General features: G+C 47.1%; 8 protein-coding genes across 8 annotated transcripts; 5 read left to right on the forward strand and 3 right to left on the reverse strand.

Moving 5' to 3' along the window:
- Positions 1 to 583: 583 nt before the first annotated feature.
- N7496_006184 (putative MFS transporter) lies at positions 584 to 2,293 on the forward strand (the record flags this gene model as incomplete). Its single annotated transcript, XM_056699113.1, has 4 exons — positions 584 to 784; positions 873 to 981; positions 1,071 to 1,615; positions 1,667 to 2,293. The coding sequence occupies 4 exons, from the start codon at positions 584 to 586 to the stop codon at positions 2,291 to 2,293; spliced, it is 1,482 nt and encodes a 493-aa protein (XP_056554526.1).
- A 248-nt stretch (positions 2,294 to 2,541) lies between these two features.
- N7496_006185 (putative ABC multidrug transporter) lies at positions 2,542 to 7,204 on the reverse strand (the record flags this gene model as incomplete). The annotated part of the gene is made up of 7 exons (XM_056699114.1): positions 2,542 to 3,028; positions 3,082 to 4,333; positions 4,390 to 4,767; positions 4,838 to 5,069; positions 5,122 to 5,331; positions 5,389 to 6,715; positions 6,768 to 7,204. 7 exons carry the CDS (start codon positions 7,202 to 7,204, stop codon positions 2,542 to 2,544), a joined length of 4,323 nt encoding a protein of 1,440 aa, XP_056554527.1.
- A 1,253-nt stretch (positions 7,205 to 8,457) lies between these two features.
- On the reverse strand, positions 8,458 to 9,492 carry N7496_006186 (aldo/keto reductase family protein; the record flags this gene model as incomplete). Its single annotated transcript, XM_056699115.1, has 2 exons — positions 8,458 to 9,141; positions 9,193 to 9,492. 2 exons carry the CDS (start codon positions 9,490 to 9,492, stop codon positions 8,458 to 8,460), a joined length of 984 nt encoding a protein of 327 aa, XP_056554528.1.
- A 3,807-nt stretch (positions 9,493 to 13,299) lies between these two features.
- N7496_006187 (uncharacterized protein) lies at positions 13,300 to 15,573 on the reverse strand (the record flags this gene model as incomplete). The annotated part of the gene is made up of 9 exons (XM_056699116.1): positions 13,300 to 13,382; positions 13,440 to 14,093; positions 14,154 to 14,395; positions 14,451 to 14,459; positions 14,519 to 14,526; positions 14,579 to 14,758; positions 14,839 to 14,913; positions 14,973 to 15,232; positions 15,288 to 15,573. Coding segments are annotated over 9 exons (1,797 nt in total), but the record flags the coding sequence as incomplete, so codon positions are not given.
- A 2,304-nt stretch (positions 15,574 to 17,877) lies between these two features.
- Positions 17,878 to 18,391, forward strand: N7496_006188 (uncharacterized protein; the record flags this gene model as incomplete). The annotated part of the gene is made up of 2 exons (XM_056699117.1): positions 17,878 to 17,956; positions 18,018 to 18,391. The coding sequence occupies 2 exons, from the start codon at positions 17,878 to 17,880 to the stop codon at positions 18,389 to 18,391; spliced, it is 453 nt and encodes a 150-aa protein (XP_056554530.1).
- An 893-nt stretch (positions 18,392 to 19,284) lies between these two features.
- On the forward strand, positions 19,285 to 20,451 carry N7496_006189 (oxidase ustYa family protein; the record flags this gene model as incomplete). Its single annotated transcript, XM_056699118.1, has 7 exons — positions 19,285 to 19,534; positions 19,593 to 19,724; positions 19,795 to 19,934; positions 20,009 to 20,111; positions 20,164 to 20,199; positions 20,253 to 20,296; positions 20,353 to 20,451. The coding sequence occupies 7 exons, from the start codon at positions 19,285 to 19,287 to the stop codon at positions 20,449 to 20,451; spliced, it is 804 nt and encodes a 267-aa protein (XP_056554531.1).
- A 571-nt stretch (positions 20,452 to 21,022) lies between these two features.
- N7496_006190 (uncharacterized protein) lies at positions 21,023 to 21,985 on the forward strand (the record flags this gene model as incomplete). The annotated part of the gene is made up of 4 exons (XM_056699119.1): positions 21,023 to 21,073; positions 21,153 to 21,312; positions 21,377 to 21,607; positions 21,663 to 21,985. 4 exons carry the CDS (start codon positions 21,023 to 21,025, stop codon positions 21,983 to 21,985), a joined length of 765 nt encoding a protein of 254 aa, XP_056554532.1.
- A 243-nt stretch (positions 21,986 to 22,228) lies between these two features.
- On the forward strand, positions 22,229 to 22,600 carry N7496_006191 (uncharacterized protein; the record flags this gene model as incomplete). The annotated part of the gene is made up of 1 exon (XM_056699120.1): positions 22,229 to 22,600. One exon carries the CDS (start codon positions 22,229 to 22,231, stop codon positions 22,598 to 22,600), a length of 372 nt encoding a protein of 123 aa, XP_056554533.1.
- Positions 22,601 to 23,019: the final 419 nt, after the last annotated feature.

Consider the following 23,019-nt stretch of genomic DNA (forward strand, 5'->3'; position numbering starts at 1 on the left):
CAGTCCCCGGTTCTGGAAGATTTCCGGTCAGCTCCTCATACGCGAAATGAACCTGTTTGGTTCTGGCTAGTAGTCGCGAGGAATCGGATTGGGGTCAAATTGCAACGAACTAACCACGACTACTGCATCTACTGCATCGCCGAACCCTAATATCTTACTACTCCCCCACCCGGACGAGAACTCGCCGAGAGCGATGTGACTCGATTCGCGGAAGATTTCCATCTAGACCTTCTGATCTGGCAGTGGAGCTCGTTATTCGTTAATACACATAGTGAGGATGTACTTGCGTGGTTATTCTTGGCTAATTCGTTGGTTGGGTGGGTTTGTTTCACGCTTTTTTTGTTGCACGTTAAATGCACGTTGCAGCCACACTATTTCCACCACCGCCCCCAATTCTATCTCTGCCTCTCCTTCTATCTTTGGCTTTAGTGTGCTTTTAAAATCATTATTTATTTTCTTTAAACTTTGAAATTGTCATCTCATTTCTGTTCGTGAATTTTAGTTTCGGTATATCTCTTGTTCTCCTTTTCTTCCCTGTTGTTCCTTTGTTTTTCCCTCGATCAGAGCTTATTGTCCTGTCGAGATGGGCGAGAAACAACCAGAAGCCATGCCCCATATGGCGAGCGCCGATCGACATGACGAGGCGGTGGTGTATCTCGAGGGCCATGGTGATGTGCACCCCAACGTGGATCTGGTGGCTCTGCGCCGCAAGATCGATCGGCGGCTGCTGCCCTACATGTTCTGTTGCTATGTGCTGCAGTTCCTGGACAAGGTCATGCTGAATGTAAGTGTTTTGCAGTTACCCCGGTCTTAACCAATGGTGTCTTTATGAGAGAGTAGCTATTGACATGGAACCATTCTCCATTTCTTAGTATGCTGCGGTGATGGGAATCAAGAAAGACCTCAAGCTGGCTGGCAACGAGTTCTCCAACACGGCAACATGGTTCTTCATCGCCTATCTGATCGCCGAGGTTCCCAACGGTTCGTGTCACCCAACCCCTTCCCTTAGCAAGGGATACATATGTCTGTGCTTGTGATGACTACCAGAAACTGACTAACCTTGTGTCTAGTCTACTGTCTCCAGAAAGTGCCTGCTGCTAAGTGGCTCGGAGGAAACGTTTTCCTCTGGGGTGTCGCTGCGGCCGCCTCTGCTGGCGCCAGTGACTATCGGAGTCTGCTGGTCGCACGAATCTTCCTCGGTATCTTCGAGGCAACCGTCGGCCCTTCATTGATGCTGCTGAGTAGCCAGTATTATACACGCAGTGAGCAAGCTCCCCGATTTACCTTCTGGTATATGGGTCTAGGTGTTGCCCAAATCTTGGGTGGTATTATCTCGTTCGCGTTCCAGCATGTTCACCATGCTTCTCTGGAGGGATGGCGTATCATGTTCCTCGTTCTGGGGCTGATCACTGCCGTCATCGGAACTCTGACCTTCTTCTTCATTCCGGACACCCCCATCAAGGCTAAATGGCTGTCGGAGGACGAAAAGGTTGCTCTCCTGCAGCACGTCAGCGAGAACCAGACTGGCGTGTGGAGTTCCACTTTGAACCTGAAACAGATCAAGGACGCAGTCTTCGATGCCCAGCTCTGGCTCTTGACCTTGACAACCATCCTGGTATGCAACCTGTTGTCAGTTTTATGAGCACCGGTGCTAATATATCTACAGATCTCTGTATCAAGTGGTGTGGTAACCACCTACTCCGCAACCTTAATCGCTGGCTTCGGCTTCTCAGGTCCTATCTCCGCCCTCCTCAATACCCCAGCCGGCATCGTGAGCATCTTCTTCACTCTCCTCGTCGGCTTCGGTATCCGCAAGACCTCCAACCGTTGGGCCTGGAACGTCCTCTGCACCATTCCCGGCATCATCGGCGGCGGTCTGCTCTCATTCCTGCCGAAGAGAAACAAGGCTGGCGTGTTGATTGGAATTTATCTGGTTAATGCGATCGTCGCTACTCTTCCAATCCTCTATCAGTGGACTATGGCCAACTGTGCAGGCCACACCAAGCGTGCCTTTGCCAGTGCCCTCGTCGCTGGATCCTTTTCCATTGGCAATATCATCGGTCCTCAGACCTTCCAAGCGCGCGATGCTCCGGAATACAGACCTGCTAAAATTGCGGTTCTCGCTACCCAGGCTGCTGCCGCTGTGTTGTCGGTTGTTCTCTTCTTATACTATATGTGGCAGAACCGTCGCAGGGATCAGACCAAGGGTCCCGTTAACGAGGCTATGGTGGACGAGACCAAGTGGGCTGGCCTCACTGATCGCGAGAATCCTTACTTCCGTTATGCGTACTAAGCAAGTTAGGCGCATTGGACTGCCCGTTTTGGCTGTCGCGCGTTCACATCAAAGTTGATGTTGAAATCCTAATGCTGTATTGTTTATGTTGTCACAATAGTTTGAATTTAAAAGTACATACTTGGAAACGCTAGTTTTTGATTACAAAATTAAAGTATGAAGGATTCAGGGTAGACGAGTCCTAATTTTATCCATAGTTCCCGGTGATCTGCTCACGTTATGTACAACGGGTTCACTGGACGAACTATTCACTTCGATCGCCAGAATGGCTTCATAACAGATCGAACATAGACCAGCAAATAAACCATCAAATAGTTGGCGATCGTGAAAGCGAGGAAAATGCCAAAGTACGGCCAAAGCTTGGAATCATCCAGCCCAATGCCGGACAGGTAGTCATCGCCCCATCTGTATGGACAGTATCCACAAGTGCCGGTGCTGCTCTCATTGGACAAATATCCCACACCTTGTGCCGAAAGCCATGGACCGGCGTATTCACCGCAAGTCATGTTCGGTGGGCTCTCGAAAAGAGTCAGTTCGCTCTCGGTGCAGATCACAGGCGTGCCACCGAGGACAGCTGTTAGAACGCCGCCGATCCAGTATGTGAAGGGCGTGGCGTAGTACATTGTGTACTTCCAGAAAACCGGCATCTGGTCATGATGTCGAAGAATGCCATTGAACAGCTCACACATGATGATGAAAAATGGCATTAGGGTAGCGGCGATCATAGAGTCCGAGCTGGGCATATTGTCAGTTTAGAACACTCTGAAAATAAATATTGGAGTACTCACCTCAAAGCTGCAATCCACTGTCCCCATGATGTGGCGAAAAGGAAGAACATGAAGAACATCAGGAAACTATACCCAGCTGCGAAGCCCAGTGGTAATCCAACCATGAAGTAATACAACACGTAGAAGATGACACCACCAACAATGGTATACGGGATCTCTGAAATGATCTGCGCAGTGCTGAAAGCAATCCAATTATACAATCCACTAGGCCCTTCTCTTGCCAACCAGATATCACGGTTAATGATGAATCTCATAGAGATCGCGTTGATGAACTCGGGCACCAGCATTAGGACCAAGAAGCAAGAGAAAGCCTTGGATTGTAGATCGGTGGAGCTGTTCCCAATTTGGAGATAGGTCAGCCCGTTGATAAGAGCATGCAAGAAGGATGAATAGAGGCGTGAGTATGGGTACTCAGCCGTTCTCCAAAATTGACGACAAGTCCGCTGGGTTAGAAGGGTTATCTGCTGGTACAGTGGCGGCGGACGTGGAGCGGCCAGGCCCTCATGGCTCTTGCCAGTGCGGATTTTGGCAATTTCCTTCTTAACATCTTCAGCTTCCTGTGAGTTCCGCCAGATCGACGCCCAGTCGACCTTGTCTTCGGAGGCCTTCATACCACCGACGACCACTTCGATTAGGAAGTCCGCGGCGTTGGTGACATTTTGCGGAACGTAGCCATTCTTGTTGAAGTAATCGAAAATCACTGCTCCAGATTCACCGACTGGTCCGAAGTAATAGGTTTTGCCACCAGGGCTCAGGGCCAGAACACGATCGAACTCTTCGAACTGTTGCTGATTTGCCTGATGAATTGTACATAGCACAGCTAGCCCCTGGTCTGCCAGTCGCCGAAGCAAAGCCACAATGCTAGTCGCACCCTGACTATCCAGTCCACTAGTTGGTTCATCCAAGAATAGCAGCAGCTTGGGTCGAGCGCAGAGTTCGACTCCAATCGTGACACGCTTTTTCTTCTCGATATCCAAAGATCCCATGACCGCATTCTGCAGGTCGATGAGGTCCAGTGTGTGTAGCACCGTTTCCACGTAAGCCAGTTTTTCTTCTTTCGAGATGTCATGGCTTTGTCGGAGCAGGGCGGAGAATTCGAATGCTTCGCGGATAGTGCTACTTTCGTCGTGGATGTCCATTTGCTGACAGTATCCAATCTGCCTGTTGAAGGAACCATCGATGGGCTGGCCGTCGACATACAGGGAGCCTGTAATGACACCTGCGCTTTGCCGTTGAGTGAGGGCAGTCAGTACTAGACAGCACCTGTCAGCAGCCATCGCTTTGTATACAACTGCGGTATAGACTTACGCGTCGATTTCCCGGCTCCAGATGCACCAACAAGCGCTGTAAGAGACCCAGGTTTGCAATATCCGCAGACTCCGTCCAGTAACTTCCGGGTCTCCTTTCCGATCTGCACGTTCAGCTCCAAGTCTGCCCATGTGAATGTGGACTCGGTCGCTTCCAAAGACTGCAGAGGAGTATTTTCTGCAGTTCCTATTGGGGCTGCGCGTGGGTCTGTTGAAACTGACTTTTTCTCTTCATCATTGCCGATTTTCTTGTTTCGCTTGAACCAGCTTTGGGTGGGTTTGTATTGAATTGGGCCTGCACTGTCCAGCTCCCACTCCATTACCTCACTTAGCCAGCAAGTAAGGCCAATGAAGGCGACCGTGAACAAACAGAGTATGCCTAACAAACAGTGTTTTAATTAGTTTTCTAAGCAATGACCATTCAACTATATTTTCAGAGAGAAACGTACCAAAGTTGCGCCAGACATGGCTATAGTAAAACCCAAACTGCGCGGCTAGGTAATCGTCACCGTTCACCACAATGCTGCCGATCTTGCTTCCCGCATATGCACAGGACTGGTAGGCAACATTGGTGTAGTTTGAGCCAGAGGGGACAATTGAAGATGCAGCACAGGTAAAGTTCACATTATGAAACTCAGCAGCCATCACAGATTCATAAGTGTATAGCGCAGGGGTCGTATACTTTTCAAAACGTCAGAGCAATTTTCATGCATGTCGGTCAGTCCAAACTTACGGCTAGCCATACAACCCACGGGACGTCTTGGATCATCTTGTCCACCGACAGAACGTATCCGCCAAAAACAATGCAAAATAGCACGGATACACCGCAATATCGCAATGCGACCTCGAAATTTCCAGACATGGCGGCGAAGACTCGGAATTGAGATGTCAGGCAGACTGTGCACGTGTAGATGAAAAGGAAGTCGATGAAAAACGGACCAGCCTGGTTGCGATATGTCAGCATGCTTGCGCAGAACCATCTTCCAAGCCAGCGACTTACCTCAGAGCGTAGTCCAGAAAGAAAGTACAACACGATCAGATACAAGAATGTCAGGATGAATGTCACCAACATATCTTGCATAACTCGAGCGAGACAGACTGCGCTGGGTCGCACAAATGCAAACTTCTTCTGGCGACTGAGAATATCACGACCCTGCATGGCATCTTCCAGCTCTGACATCTGCAGCCATGCGAGCAGAATGGAGGAGTAGAAAAGAACTCCACCTCGCGAATACATCCCATCCGTTGTCTGGGGTTGCTTGTAAAACATTGAGCCGACCAAGAGACCGTACACCACGGCAGAAATAAGCTTGATGTATAAGGGACCCATATGGCCCTTCAACTGCCACATTTGGCGCTGAGAGCAAAGGACAATCTGACGGAACAAGGAGATGGTATAGGGAGACTTGGACGATACGAAGCGGGATTTATCGCTTTGCATAGTCCGCTTGAACTCTTCCACGCTACCGCACTCGGAGTCGGTAGGATATGTCGAGCTACCCTTGCCTCCAAACCTTCTGTCTTCGTATTGCTCTACCGAGCCTTCAATGGCCTTGAATGCCTGACTTTGTCGGAATGCAGCTTCAATCTCGATAGGTCCTTTCGGGGCCCGGTTCTCCCAGCCAGGTCGGAACCTCCGTCGCTCAGGAACTGTGATACTAGTGAGAAAGTCGGATGTAGTCTGCATATCCGCACACTCGTATCCTAAATCCTCAAAGTACCGCTTTGCCTCTTTGGCCGGACCTTGGAAGAGCATGCGGCCCTCATCGATTAGAAGGACCTTATCCATCAACTCGTAGATGGCATCCGATGCCTGATATAGTGTAAGCAAAGTCGCCTTTCCACAGGTATCGGTCATAATTCGTAAACTGCGCGCATAATCCAGAGCAGATGAAGCATCGAGGCCACGGGTCGAGTTATCCCAGCAAGTCACGGATGAATCGGTTGCCAGGGATTCGATGATGGAAATTCGCTTGCGTTCACCGCCAGAGACACCTCTGATATACTCGTTGCCCACGAGCGTGTTCATTGTGTGGGTCATGCCAAATACTCGACCGTAAATCTCCAGGTATTTGGGGATCCGATCCTGATAGCGTTTGGGAGTCTTGCTTTGCAGCGCAAACTCGAGCGTTTGCCGGACATTAAGTGTGGGGAAATGCACGTCATCTTCGGGAACATAGGCGACTGCGCTGCGATAATGCTTCCTGACTTCATCTGGGCACAGGCCGGAATAGTCGATCGAGCCTGTCACGCCTAAGAAAGAGGAATGATGACCAGCGATAGTGCGAAGAAATGTCGAACAGCCAGCTCCTGGACGGCCCAAAACGCTGGCAAGAGTCAGCTTTGCCCTACTCTAAACTTGACAATATTTTGACTTACAGCATCATCTCTCCGCTTTGAACAACGCCGGAAAAGTCTCGGATAAGTGGGCGACCCTTCTGCGGATCTTTGGCCGATAACCATGGCTGGACAGTCCATTCATAGACATCTCTGAAGGTCAACGTGCGCCAGAGGGCCGTTCCCAGCGTCTTCACATCGACATGGCCATCACCTTCGCCCCAAGTCGAGACGGACTGGAAGCACACGCCTAGGTTGGAGCGCTTCTTGCCTCCTTGGACTTCTTGCTCAAGAAACCTGTCGAAGGATGAGTGGGGCTCTGAATACTCTTGGGCGGTCAAAGTCCGGTGAATATCTGCGATGGCATCCTCGTCCTCGTGACAAACATGCACCCGGGGACCATTGTCTCCAGATGATGGCACTTCTTGCCCGGGAGCAAATGAGGAACCATGGGGGTGAGAGTGAAGAGGAGCGGGCATATTTCAGCCTAGAATGATCGATCTTAGAAAGTTTCGAAAAGCTCAAAGTACAGCATCCTTTTGCTCTACGAGGACTGGGTGAAAGTGGCGGCCAACGGATAAACCCAGTTATATAGAAGGTCAACGGCCCTGAATAATCCAGATCTCAGAAAGGAAGCCAAGCGGTACGCATGACTCTTTAAAGGTTTTGGCCAATCCAGTAACAGAAACAAGCAGGCTGCAAAAATTTGAATGGCCCAGTGGACCCATAAAGATGAACGATGAATATCCCATTGCCCTCAGATGAAATCTTGTAGCCAATGAGCGGCACGGCTTATGTGAGGGCCACGAGGGCCGGACCTGGGAGACCCGTGCGGCTGCGATTGTTTCCCCAAGTCGGGAAATCGTCTCCATTTTGCACGAGGAGTCTGAAGCGCAGACAAGCTGCTAATCAAGAAAGTGGGCGCGTCCCGCGGGCACCGCGGCGTGAGATTTGCAGAATCGGGAAGCCAAGAGGAGAAGATCCACTGGTGAGCCAAACTTCCAGTCAAGATAAGCGGGGATAGCGGATCCGAGCCATTGGACCTTCGCTCGGTGACAGGCCCGGCTACGATATCACGACGAGGGCCATATCGCGGGTGGCGAGTAGTGACCAATGCGGCGGCTAGCTCGTTAAGCTCATTTCAAGGTGAATGGCCGTGATGACATAGGCCGGGGTGCAGAGGCGAATATTGTGGTCAGTGATAACAGGCAAAAGGGCATCAAAAGTCCTGCTCTGTGCGAATATCAAATCTGTTAGCTCATATTATATTGTCGATCAAAGGTAAGGCCAAGACCTCTGGAACCAGTGCTGCCGCTTGTGGCTTTACTTTATCGCGAGATGATCGGAGAATTAAAAAGGAGAAGAGAAGCAAAGTGACTGACAGCCGCAACCCTGGCCGATCTTGGTGGCCTCAGGCAGACATACATGATCCCATGTAAACAAGAATCGACACAACCATGGTATAAAGCATACTTTAACTTGTGACATCCTTATCCCTAGCACGCGCAAATTTAAGTTCTCATAATAATAAAGAAAAAGACAATACTTCCCGAGGTTGGGAAGCAATATCCCAGTCTACAACTACCAGATTTTCACGGGAAATATATACACATCTGGTAGGTCTCTCTCATTAAGGCAAGATTGAATTATTGGTGATAATATCAGGACACCTCAATTCATTTCACATATTAATACAAGCCATGCGACTCAAATTGTCCACAAGGTGGAGCCTCTAAGTCGCTCTGAGGACATCAAAGTTATTAGTAACCGCATCATTCTTCACAATCTCCCACAGATCCGAGATCTGCTCTGCCACATTGTCAGGCAGAGGTCCATCTCTAAGTGCAGCAGCAGTCTGCTTCACTTGATTTAAGCTGCTAGCACCAATGACGAGTCCATCACCAAGTCCTGCATCGAGGGCCGAATGGAACGCCACCCATCGATATGCAAGCGCAGCCTTAGGAATACCTGTCGCCTGGGATATCTCGTTCCACTTGTCCAATGCCTCGAAGAAAGTGGGTTTTCCGTATAAAGTGTGATAAAGTGATCCCATTTTTGACTGGGGGTCCCAACGGCCCTCTCCTTTGGTACCGGACGTCAACTGGGCGGTGGTTTTGGTGAGGAAGCCGCCTGCGATGGGACTGTAGGCATAGAATGCGATGTTATTCTCGCGCAGGGTTGGAAGGATATCCTTCTCTACCTGGCGAGAAACTGCGCTGAAGTTCCCTTGGTAGACATTGGGGAGAACGTAGTTTTTCTCGGTCGCGATGCGTACGACGTCTTTGATCTCGTCGGCATTGAAATTGGATAGGCCAAAGTTGTTGAATTTCCCTGCTTTGTAGAGATCATCGACACCAGCTAGAGTTTCCTCGAGAGGTACATTCGGGTCAGGAGCATGAAGATAAAAGTTGTTCACCTAAGGTAGTCAGTATGAAAGTCCAGTCTAGCTTTTTGTGATTTGGCTCACTTTCTCAACTCCAAGTCTCTCCAAACTGATGATTGCTCTCTCAAAAACCTCCTTGCGTGATGAGCTTCCTGGGAACCAACCTCCGACATGCTTGGTATCGACAAGAAATTCGGACAAGCCTTGGCCCTCACCGATGAGTTTCTCACTAGTGCCACCGCCGTAAGATTGAGCGGTATCAAGCTGATTGATGCCTTCTGATTTGAGGACTTCGAACAGACTTGAGACTTCTGAAGCGTTTGCAAAACTTCCATCCGCGACGATGGTCGCTCCGCCAAAAACGAGTACTGGAGTAGTCGCCATTATATGAAAGTTTTGTTTTAAGAACACGTTAAGTGTTTTATTATCGATGGGTGAAGATTGAATATTGCTCTCAACCAGACTGTCAAGGTCTTTTATATAGCTGTTAAACTCGCCGCGCTTTGAAATCAATCAGTGCCCTGTACAGCCACATACTTATTGATGGCTCAAGGGCTAAGAGATTTATAATTAATAGTGACAGACGGGCTGCTGACGCCCAAGCCATAGCTTATTCCAATTGAGGCTAGCCTCACATGATCCTTCTCGATTTGACATTTGCATAAGTCAGCAAATCCTCTAAATAGCAACCCCTGCTAAATTCTCTTCTAGTCGCCGCTGTGTAAGGCCCAAAGTAGACAAAGGTACTTTTGTCGACGCTTGTGCGACGCTTGTGCGACTGGCCGTTTAATGATTTTTTTTGGCTACTACTGTATGAGAAATGAGAATGTTTCATCTATACTACGGCAAGTATCAATCTATAATCTATTCCATTCTATACTGCGCAGAATTGAAAATACATTGCACTTGGCCCGTCCTCCACCCTAATCTTGGGTGCAGGTGGCTGTTTTCCGCCTTTTTTCCGTTTACTGTCGGGCCGACCCATAAGCATGGCATGATGTCATTGCCACATTACAGTATTTTTATTCTTATTTATTGGCGGATCAATCTGTCGCATAGTACCAAATTATTGCACCAAGATAACTTTGATTTCTAATACGCCGATCAGTGGAGCCGTTCGGGCAACTGGGTACGGAGTATTCTGCATGAATATTGGCAGGAAGATTCTCGAATGTCTAGTCGGGCACAAGATTAAAGTATACTTTAACACCAATTTGACGGGGCATGAACGCATTATCAATTTGTTTATGAACGTCGCTTTCGGCATAATTCTCCCTATTATTGCAACTACAGTAGGTACAAATTCAAATAACAGCGGACTGATCTTTCTTGGATAGTAGTAATACAGCGCAGCTAAGAGTTAACTGTGCGCTAACTACGCGAGCTAGGATATTTTTAGGATTACCCGTTGGAGAAGCCACCGCTAGATAAAAGATGAAATGGTACCATGGGCCCTTGAGGCAGATGTATAGTAGAAGTAAAAGGGAATCTGATCGGAACTTTTTCAGAGACACTGGTGGGGATCACGGCAGATGCAGTAAGCAGGACAGAGACTGCGCCAGAAATTTTACTATAAACATTGCGAATCTCCAAGATATCGTCTTCAGTCGAGTTGAGATTTGTTGGAAACGTCGATATTTGGTTGTTTGATAAGATACCATTTTCAAGTTCCTGTCATCATATATTTCCTTTTGAAGAACTTCCAAGCACATACGACCATAGGGTGTGGAGAACAGGGCTTCCCGTCCGCTCAGCCGTACTTAAGCCACACGCCGGCCAGTTAGTAGTATGGTGGGTGACCACATGCGAATCCTGGCTGTTGTATGTTTTTTTTTGTTCTTCCAGCGATTCGCTGGGACTACTGCTCTTGCCATTTTGCCCTTCAGCCCCTTTAGGGCCCTTCACCTAAACGCCCTGAAGGCCCTCTATGTATTCTTCACCTGATCATCCTGAAGAACCCTGAAGCGCTGACGTGGCTCCTTGGTTAAACTTCACTGCTCTCCCACCCTCCTTGCCGCTTGTGTCTAGTCTTATTTTTTATAGTCTGAACTGATCCTAGTCGTGAGGTGGACGATAAGCGCCAATTGCTTAAAATCAATTTTCTAAGGCAGAACGTCCGGCAGAATTCATATGCCCTACAGAAGATAAAAGACAAGGAAGTGGATACATAGTCAAATCGGTACTACAGTAATAGAGTCACCCTGGCCTAAAGAAGAAGGCATCAGGGCAGAGGTGGCTATGAAAGCGGTCGATAAACTGACCAATTATGGGTTTTAAGCAACTGGCGTTTATCGTCCGCCCTATCCTGGTCGGAAGCATGACTCCAGTCTATGAACCAATAATTTGCTTTCACTTCTAAAGAATTTCATCCAAATTCGAATCAGCTAGTTATGACAATGGCTTTTCCACCGCCTATCTGGCCATTTTCTATCTCCTAGATTCCTATGTAAGAGGACCTCAAATGTATGAGAAGTATCCCAGCCTAGCCACTGACACCAACTGTGATCCTGGGTGTTTATATGAAAGCTTGATTTGGAACGACGAAAAAAGTCCTCCAGCCATCTTTTGGTGTCTTTATGGAGACAGAGATTAGAGCTCGTTCTACCAAAGTGTCCCAAGTGTGAGGGACCTGCTTTGGAGATGTCGAACTTAAACCGATTTAGCACCTGGAGAGTCTTGGAGGTCTCATCGAACCAAAAAGTGGTTCTAATTTGAGTCTCCACCGATGGGTGATTGTCAAAGGTACATTCATGGGCAAATTGGACAAAGGGTTCATCACAACCAATATTAGGATGTTGTCGTTGTTGTTGTTGTTGTTGTTGCTGTAGAGCTTGATATGTAAAAGCTGGATTTCGACATAGATATGAGAATAGTTGATGTTTATAAAATGACAAAGTAGAACAGGGGCAAATGTCGACTTGTCCCGTGAAGGGAGGGCGATGCCAAATTTGATAACCTGAACGGCAATCTGCATTTGTGTGATTTAAGCTGAGCCATGACTGAATCTTGCGCCACACAGAGCACCAATGGGGAATGGAGCACTGGGTGCAATATATCCAGCGTTTATTTTGAAGTCGAAGACGTAGGTCTGTTTTCTGCATTACTGACTCAAGTCTCGGTGCGGAATTCAAGTGTTCCTGTTGTGCGTATATGTCATATATACCTTTACAACTGAGTGCAAAGCAAATTTGATCCGGGAGAACAAGGAATCGGAATATAACTTCGACAATTTCCACTGGGACCTTCTGAAATTGGTTGGCCTTCAGTCCGGAGAAGTGAGAGTTGGGGCGCATATGAGCACGAAAATTCAAAGGGCTGCGCATCATCACGGGCATTTCAGTTGTGTGAAAGAAATAGCGTGAATATCCTGAAGAATACTGTCAACTTAGCCCGAATGCACAAAGGGATTGTTTCATGACACTCGCTCACGTCATAGACTCCACGATCCGCAACCTTTTTTGATTGACAGGATAAATTATTCCTTTACGTAAGGGAGTTGCCGTCGAGTGCGTCTCCTTCTTGATTTATTATCGCAGCTACAAAACACGCAAGCAGTCTCTTGGCGAGTCTTCGTGACGAGTAGACCGGAGTGGCCAATTCTTCAGGGATATCCCAAGATCACATGCCGCGAGTAGAGGGATTTGATCCTTCACGAAGTATCTGCACCAGTCATATACCATGACATATCTCTCTTTCTGAAGTACTGTCTATCTGCCATTCAGGTTGATCATGCTCTGCATGATGGTTGGCCTGGAGATGCGAATTTCAACTACTGGACGATGTACAACCCGTGCCAAGTCTAGGCTAAGAGATTGGGCCCGACCCGAGCTTTCCCAATATTCTAAATATTAGTGAGGTGATACTTTAGAAATCTACCAGTTTAAGCTCTTATTTATCTCTTCTCCTAGGATGCAGTGGAGGTTTGAAATTAAACAAGAGGCGTAGAAACGAATCGCTAGCTCATATCTTTGCTCGCTATGATGAAATGAGAGGGCTTAGAACTCTGAGCTTTTTGTGTGCACATGAACCTAGTCATTCAACGGGGTATTGAAATAGGAATCATGCAGGGAAGAGGGTGAAGGGTACCTGTGGTCAATCCAAACTGTACAATGATCTTCCAGTATAGAGTTTTCCCTTTAACTTCCCAGCCGCAACCAGTCTGTCCATAACATTAAACAGCATCCACTCACACCCTTTGCCTCCCATTATATCAACCGCAACAGGCAGTACTTCCGTTCGGTTACTGACCCTTGAGTAGTACTCACTTTCTCCAACTAGCAGAAGTCAGACACAATATATTTGGAAAGCTCTTGTGTTTCGACAAAACTTACTAGGCAATGCGAAATCAGGCGAACCTACGAACGAAGGAACACGATCGATTGCAAAGCCTGACGGGATTCCGGGTGCATCAATTGGGTATGGGCCATCTCGATATATTGTTTCTCCGGTCGATTGAGGGTAGACAAACAGAGAATCGGAGCATGAATCAGCGCCGCCTGCCTGCCCATGAGAATGCCACCAGCTTTTAAAGATGCTCAGATTGTGAAATGCCTCGTCTATAGATGCGTTTGATTGTTCTGTTCCCCAAGTCCATCGGATCGAGGGACTTGGGTCAATGAAAGGTAACCGGCCTTCATTCTCTTCTTTATAATGTGTGTATAGTTTGCTTCCCACTAGATCATATTGCTCCTTTGCACTCAACAGTGGGAAAACATCACCAACAAAATCAACAAGTCTGGCACCGTTTGCCTCGTTCGGGGCAGTATAGTTCCATAGCTTTTCTATATCGAAGACTTTAGCAGTGGTTTGGAGAATATCTGCCAGTGATTCAGCAAAATCTGAAAGTAGAGTATCGCTTTGGCTCGATCGGTTAGCGGGAAAGTCAACTAGGTATAGTTTTCGGGGCAGAGAGGTGTTGGCCCTGAGACCGCCATATAGTATTTTCGAAGCTTCTTTCAATAGTGTTGTGTTTCGGGCCAGCATTCCTGGGGTGTATAGTTAGAGGATATTGAGCCACATCACGCAGTCGTATAAGTATTGCATACCGACTGTATCCATCTCAGGTGAGAGAGGTATGATCCCTTTCAGCAACGCTAAATCGTGTGAAGGTCGGATTCCGTAGACACCATTGACACCAGCAGGAACCCGTATGGAGCCTCCGGTGTCTGTTCCTACGGTCAGGTCGAGCCAGTCGTATGACGCCACTCCAGCTGCCGGACCACTGCTTGAGCTTCCCGGATCTTGATAACCATCTCCTCGTGGGTTGAATGGAGCATGGTAATCAACCCTATTTATTTGATTAGCAATGAAACAGTATCATAAAATTTTATAATAGTACTTACCAATCAGCTCTATTTCATGCCACCTGTAATTAGCGTATGCGTTGTGCGATGCTTTAGATCACACTTACGTGGCCCACTGACACGGATGATCAGTACACCAGACCAGAAAGATCTCATGTTTGACTCACCTCTCCATTCGCGAATTGACTAGTCTTCATTTTTCCAACCAGAATAGCTCCAGCATCGATTAGCTTCTGGATAGCGGGGGCTGTTGCATTTGCGGGAGGAGAAAGTTGATAGTACGCCCTATTCCCACCACTGGACTTGACGCCAGCAACATCGAAGATGTCTTTCACTCCAAGACGTACCTAATCCATGGTTACTCAGCAAATATAAAATAGGGGGACTATTTTGAAAAGAGTAGCTGATATGGGGATTTTACACTTACACCTGCCAGTGGCTTCGCCGTGTCCTTTGTGGAATAGAGCCTTGACGGCACCCCAATAGTCATCGACCCAGCTCCCTGGTATATAGTTAGAACGAGGATGTAAACTCTGTTTCAATTGATATGGATAGTCTCACTGGTACAGCGGCAGGGACCGCATCGTAAGAGCCATCTCTCAAGGGTATCAGGCCTTGCGTGAAGGCCCCTTGTTTGTCTGAATAGAGTCGATAAGCGGCGTTTATTATTCCTGACGCTGGGGACCAGAAATATGGCCCAGGAGGGAGGGAAACGTTGAAGGAATCGACCACATATGGAAATACGGCTTCAACTCCATATTTCGACTTGGCCGTCTGCAAGTCCTGAATAGCGTCATTGGAGTGCCCATTGTGAAGAATGACTTTACAACCGATCAGTTTAGTCCCTGGCAAGTTATAAGTAGTCATATAGTATACCTTTCAAAAACCCAATATTGAAAACATCATCCATTGATTGATAATCGGCAACAATAGCATCCAGAGAACTATTACTGCCAGCGATGTCTACGAAGGTGATCGGATACAAGGCTTCCGTCAGGTTCGCGACAAGTGGACTGTCATCGGAGCCAAATGTACCGAGGACCTTGGGTGGGAGGTAAAATGAAATTCCGTTTAATTCGACCGTTTGGCCCTTGAGTGAAATGCAGTATGCCACGTCGGTGAAAACCAGGAGTATCAGTTGGATACTAGAAGAGAGAAACATGGTAAAAAATTCCAATGGATTGGTTAGAGAAAGTTGAGAAAAAGACGCATGAGAAAAAAGAAGACGATGAAGATCGATTTTAGAGTAGTCAGTGTTCACATGCGGTAGTATGCGCTTGGGTGAGGATGTAACGCTGTCGCTGTACATGTAGGGGCCGTTTCTTGCATAGGCTGACTGGATCACGACATATCTGCCAAATTAAAAGCCACAGAGCTAACAGCAGTTATCTTTTCTTTTGTATTTTTCTGTATGTAATCGAAACGTAAGAGCTCAGGAAGCCGGTGTTGTTACTATACGCCCATACCCCCAAAGCAAAAGCACTTCTTTAGCAAGGCTGACCCACTTTCGATGGTAAAGTAAACGGCGATCTGCACTAATTCTACTAACCTCGGTTGATCTGCCTCGCGTATTCCGGATCGCCCTCTATAGGCCTGCAGTTGGTCTCCTCGACGTCGGCCATATAATGCGGGAAAAGGAAAGGCTGTAGAACTTGCATTAGCTCAAACATTCTTGCATATTCGGTTGTCACCAACTGAACTGAGAACCTAGCAGGCTGGGTTTCCCCCCCAAATCTCGCCAAGTACAACTTGAAGTTAACAAGTTTCCAAATATCCATTACCTCTCATGAGTGAAATTTGTTATCAGCACCCTCGTACTCTTTTTTTTGTTTTCTCGTTTTATGTGGCTACCATCACACATAAAGGTTTTACTATCAGTAGAACATGTCTTCTACCTTGGTGAGTCCCTACAAAGTGAATAGTAATTATAATGCCTGACTGAAGTTTGAACAAGGGCAAATATAAGCCTATTCAGGAGCGGCCTGAAGAAATTACTGCCTCGAGATACCCTATTAATCGATCAACACCCAAACTCATCTGGATTGTGTTTGCCGCATCCATTGCCCTCTGTGCCACGGCCATTGCTTTCTTAGCAGTAGAAATCCGATGGCACTCGGTGGCACCTTACACACAGTCGCACTATCCACAATTGAAATCTCGGAAGTACACATGCGGCAATTCGACCGAGGAAGCAAAACAGAGAGGGTGTACCTTTGACGTCTTGTCTATGAACTGGCTTCCAGAACAGTGTCCTCGAGATGAGACACAGGAATTTATTGATTACGCTACAAACGAAACCTGGGTCTACTATCGGGATAGACATGCCAAACATCCAATCGACGGCACGGATGAGTTGTCGGAGCTAGGGGATAAATTTTGGTGGTCCACGCAGAGGGAGCACCTGGTTCATTGTGCATTCATGATATTGAGGCTCCACAAAGTCCTGGAGCGAGGTGGGAAAATTGATCATCTAACGGGGAGCTTTAGCCACACGAAGCATTGTGTGATGATGTTGTTGGATGCCAGCAAGACAGATCCCGATAATGACAGAGTAAACACACCAGGAAATATTGCACTTGGGTCATGCTAGTCTTGAAATATTACACCCGAAACTATAGTATCGAGACAATGAAAGACTCAAATTCATAAATATTATTCCCTGTGTATGATAAAACTTTCCTTTCAACCTCTGCCCTGCCCCCCGTCCTGCTCGCACAATCTTTGTGGCAAATATCAGGCGTCCCTTCCCCTCGTTCTATGTTGAAAATTCCTTCGGTAGTAGTCTAATTAATGAATCATATCCACATCACCTATTCGTGATCTCAGCATGCGAGCACGCCAGTCTCCACAGCGAGTTTACTCTAGTGCGAGTGACTTTGCATTAGACCCAGACTTTGCTATAGATTGGCTGAACCTTTGAAATAATTTTGCATGAACTTCGGGGAAGCCACCGTCTTAATTTGCGTCATGTTCGCACCTTGAAATGTTACTCTGCACGCTGCACGACACATGCAGCCAAGCCTCAAGATACAGCCTCGTGCAAGTTAATTAGTCAGAATGAACCATCGTGAATGATTATCGGTGGAGACTGCTCTTCCGATTTCCAGATTCATGATAGTATCTTGAGCTGTTCAGACCAGGCAAATGCGGACAGGGTGATATTCCTTGCGGGCCAGGTGATTATGGTTTCGTTGCCAGGATCTCTGCTTAATGGACTTGTAAACAGATGAATGTTCCCCTGCCGAAGTTCCACTGCCAGGGGAGTGTTAGAACTCGTCAGCACAGGCTAGTAGTAAGCTGCTAGCGGTGACTACCAGTTCAAGATCTCTTGGTATATAGGCGAATATTTGGCATAAATACGATTGTCCTCCCATCATCAGCTATAGTTCCTTTCAGACCAATCTCCCTGAACCGATATTTTGAGTCAAATCTTCAATTCTATCTTCCTGCATCAACCAAAGCCAAAATGAAGTCTTTCAACCAAGCAATTTGCGTGGCAATTCTCGCCGCCGCATCTCTTGTGGGAGCTGCTCCTATGCCTGCTGGTAAGACTTTAAAGCCATTTCTTGACGTTCATATTGATCAATTGTGCTCACAATATTCCAGAAGAGAAGCGTGATCAGTACGATGTCACTATGAAATGCCAGGCTGCCTATGCGGACCTTCTTGAGAAGCGTGACCAGTACGATGTCACTATGAAGTGCCAGGCCGCTTACGCCGATCTGATCGAAAAGCGTGATCAGTACGATGTGACTATGAAGTGTCAGGCTGCTTACGCCGATCTGATCGAAAAGCGTGATCAGTACGATGTCACTATGAAGTGCCAGGCCGCTTACGCCGATCTAATCGAAAAGCGTGACCAGTACGACACCACCATGAAATGCCAGGCTGCGTATGCTGACTTGCTCGAGAAGCGGGATCAGTACGATGTAACCATGAAATGCCAAGCTGCCTATGCGGACCTGCTCGAGGATAATTAGGTCTGAGTCATATGGATACAGCCTGGTATATCGAAGACGGGTTCATTTCTACATAGTATTCATTTTTTGAAGACTCCAGTATCTGTAGATAGTTTCAATGAAATGCCAGGCCAGTCATACTTGATATAATCTTCATTTATCATACGAAATCACCTAATGAAGGATTTGTGGTCGGTTTCTAATGTGAGATAGTTAAAGGATATAGGTATGAAGTTCACATATACAAGCATTGGAAATCCCCACTGTGTTCTGTTCCTGTAACATTTACCTTTCTCCGATATTTGCCCGATATTTTCACAATAGCCATATCTCACTAAACCAGGGCGAGGTTTTATTGACTGAAGCGCAAACATGCCGATCAGCATAGATCCTGAATGCCTAACGCAGCGTTATCTACGTCATTAGTCAGAATGATCTTGAAACTGGGACTGGGACTGGGACGTCGCACCTATGCAAGTCACAGCCTCATCCAGTACAGACAGTGAGAGGATGCTCGCCCTCTAATTGCACATCGGTAATAGTTGGCTTACTTCCCTGCATGATTGAGTTACATGTGATATCTTTTGCGGAGATCCGACGGCTGCATCCCAAAAACCTACTTACAGTCGCCTTCTGAATAAGAGTCTATAGCCTGTGGGTCTATCTATGTACGGCTGAATTGGCCCCATTTTACCTAGAGCAGGGAATGACTTGCAAAATCTGTATTACTTTGTTTTTCAATACAAATACTTCAATCCTTAGTCATACTCAGTCAGGTGCGTCTGCAGTAAAAGATAATTTCTTGAACATGTTCCGAGGCCAGTCTTCTGCAAGAACCTAGGATATTTTCTCAGTGATAGAGGACAACATCCGAGAGCCAGGGACATACAAGGCATTGCCATCCCACATTGACGATGTCTGAAGAGAGTCGACCTTTCATCTCACATGGCTCAAGGTCGCTGGCAGAGAAATCGGATGATGAATCGTCCGAGAACTTCGTGATCGAAATTCGTCAACCCAAGTCTCTGTTGTTTCTACGCATTGCCTGTGTTCTGGAAGGCATTGCCCTCATTCTGCTGACAATTGGACTTATCCTTGCTTTTCAAACGAGGAACCCGGAGTTAGATTCCGATCTTGAATGTGCCCGACAAGTATCAGCTTATTGTGAGCTCCCTCACCTGGCGTCTTGTGAGCCAACATACAACAAAGCTAATGAATCCAGCTCCACTCCTTGAAGAACCCGACTTGATCAAGTATTCCGAGTACGATCTTCCACTGTACTTCAACGAGAAAACAGACTATCGTGGCCCACCAACCCCCGAGAGAGAGGTAATGTGGGAGAAACTTTGGCACCGTCAGTGATCTGAATATGAATGAACTTTCGAGTGAGACTAAGAAGCTGATTGCATTGAATACTGGATCAGAGGGTGCATTTGAGGTGCCTGAAGATAAGTTGGGTATCATGAACAAATCACATTCAGGTAGAACATACAAACATGTTCCACCGGAGGTGGGAACTGGCTATGCGGCTCAACTGGAAGTCCTTCATCAGTTGCATTGTGTGGTATGCTCACTTTGAAGAAACTTGCGACTGTAGGAACTTTTACTAATCAGGTTTTGTTACTTCGACCGTTCTAGCATATGCTCCGACAGTGGTCCTACAAAGAGCACTGGCTCGACAAAGGGCTTGACTTACCCGGAAGTCTTTATGGAGACCCGAAGCTCACGAGAATGCATCTAGGTAACTTGACCAAAAGTATGTCGGCAGCAACATATATTAACTTGATTGGCAGATCATTGCATTGAAGTTTTACGAGCAAACATCATGTGTAAGTATGCAACCAGCGAAAATATATATACCAAGATAACTAACACTTCCTAGGTACCTCTGATGTGACACCGATCCTTATAGAATTAGATCCAAAAGTAAGCACCAAGTTCTTTAGCACAATATTGCCTTCAGTTTCTAATTCCCAGAGCAGGCACCATTTGGAGAACGTGCCGATTTCCGGTCAAACCATAAATGCCGCAACTTCTGGGAGATCCGTCAATGGGTCATTGACCATACTGCTATTCCTTGATCTTCAATCTTGCTTCTGATCTCGTGTTGTACGGTTTTGTTTGGTCAAAGCTAAAAGGGTCATATTCTAAGAGGGTTTTGGCATTTGACAATCAAGGATCATTTAAACAACTACCGTCATTGCATCCATTCAATTGCCGGTGAATCTACCTCCACGTTATCTCCGGTGAGGCTGCTAGATCATATTATGAGATCATGAAACGATAGCTCTCGATAGCAAGGAAGTTGTGTCATGCGATTGTAGAGGACTTATCTTGAAGTGAGTGTTAAGCGATTTCAATGCAAAGATGCAACGTGGGGTCCAATTAAATTGTACCATGGCGCTCCGTAATCTCGAGGCGGAATAACCAGTAGACTGCATGCAATGCATCTATCACGCAATCAAAATGGATCAAATAAAGCACGAGACCCTGTAGATCCTCCGATTTCAGCTTAGTGAGATTACATCGCCTTTTCCCTTTATTTATTTCAACACACCTCTTCCAGGCACCAGCGACCACCTCTGAGGTCCATATTTTCCCTAACCTTTTGGTTCATGGTTACGTCAAATAAGCCACTTTATCAATTCAAGAATGTCTTCATTCTATGCCGCAGAAACCCCCGAGCGGGTGCAGAAAGCCCAAGTAGGTAGTTTAACATCAGAAACAGACCTTTTGCCATAGTAAACCCCGCGACAACATGCTGAAGCTAACTTCCACAAAGGGCCTGCACCTCATAACTTCTCTAACCCCAAATGGAAGAAAAGTCCACATTCTTCTCGAAGAACTCAAAGAGGCCTACGGCCTTGAATGGACGACAAGCCTGATTGACCTCGACAAAAACGAACAGAAGAAAGACTGGTTTCTCAGACTGAATCCTAATGGTACCTCTTTTCTTTTTCACATTTACTTTTCATTTTCCAACATCAAAACTAACAAAGAACCCAGGGCGCATCCCAATCTTAATCGACAACAATACAAGTCCACCACACGTAGTGATGGAATCATCCGCCGAACTGTTGTACCTTGTCAATTTAGCAGACAAAAACGATATTTTCTGGTTTTCGGATCCGATTGAACAAAGTGAGGCATTTCAATGGCTAATATTCTGGCATGCCTCGGGACAACCCAATCAAGGGCAATATAATTTTTTTCGGAATAAAGCAGACCAAAGTTCTCGTGAGTACTGCCCTTGGAGCTTCAATATTCGCTTGCTGAAAAAAAATCCATCTAGTCGCAATAGATCGCTTCAAGAGCGAAGTGTTGCGAGTCTACGATGTTCTTGAAATCCGTCTTTCCGGGAGATATGGTGGTGGCACACGGGAATATCTGGCTGGGCGGGGTAAGGGGAAATACAGTATTACCGATGTCAATGCCTGGGCTTGGATACGAAATATTCGACGCATTGGATTCTCGGAGGATGAATTGGCTCAGTTTCCTTATCTGCAACAGTGGGTTGATCACATTGCGGCACGACCGGCTGTGGAGCGAGGCCTGGGGGAGTGGTACGACGAGGATATGCATCCAGAATTGTTGCTTGAGACTTCAGAACTCTAGAGTCTGGATAGTTAGACTGTCGTGCTATGTCGTTAGCTACTTCTTTCTAACTTGTCCATATCACACCTGGATGGATGAGACTAGGCCCACCGCTCTCGGTCTCCGCTCACCGTCTTCGGCCCTTTTGGTTGTTCTGCCCGTCTCTCAGTCTCTCGTCATCTCTAAATAGCCCGGATAGATTCTATTCAGATCTTCTGCCTCTCGTCTTCTCACAATGACCCTCGACCACCCCACGACCCGACGATGCTCTACAATGCCCTGATTCGAACACACCACATCACCTCGCGCAAGAAAGTCGCTGCCCTCAAACGCGCTGCCGACGTCCACCAATGCTACGTGCTCTTGCGCTCCGGCGGCTGCCCGGGAATTATGTACGTCGAGGGCCGAGACAAAGTGCAGGTTGAGGGGTGGGTTGGGGTTGTGCGCAAATTGCGATATAAGGATTTTCAACTCGTCACACGGCCTGGTGCTTTGGAACCGGAGGGTGGACAGGGGGAGGGGAGGAAAGAGTTGGATATGGGGCTGGCCGAGGTTGAGAGTGTGAAGGAGTTTGGGAATTGTATGGAGAAGCGTGGAGTGTGGAATTGGTGGAGAAAAGGGATGGGGTATGCTTGATGATTGGACTTGGAATGGAGATATCAGGGCTTGGTGCATCTGGAGATACTTTGTTGCATTGCTGGAGTCTGGGTTGTATCATATTTGGCCATATACCCATCTAGGTCGCGGTGTACTGCCGGGCAGAACCTATGTTTCGATGACATGCATTACGTTTTGTGAGAATTCCAATCGCCATTATGCTTCATAATCTTCATTGTATCTCCCGGTCACGTATTGGAGTAAGCTCAGTTCGGTTCCTGTCAGCCTTCAGTATGGACCTGCGAGCCCATGAGCCTAACTGCTACGTCAATGCTTAGAAACGGAATGTCCTATGGAGAGGGGAATATATACGAGACTAGAAATGATCGACTGCCAGAAGACAATTTGACACAAAAGAAATTTTAGATTCGCTCGTTCGAAAACCACAAGTCCTGTAC

The sequence above is a fragment of the Penicillium cataractarum genome (assembly GCF_028827025.1).
Source record: "Penicillium cataractarum strain IBT 29864 chromosome Unknown utg000005l, whole genome shotgun sequence".
Lineage (NCBI taxonomy): Eukaryota > Fungi > Ascomycota > Eurotiomycetes > Eurotiales > Aspergillaceae > Penicillium > Penicillium cataractarum.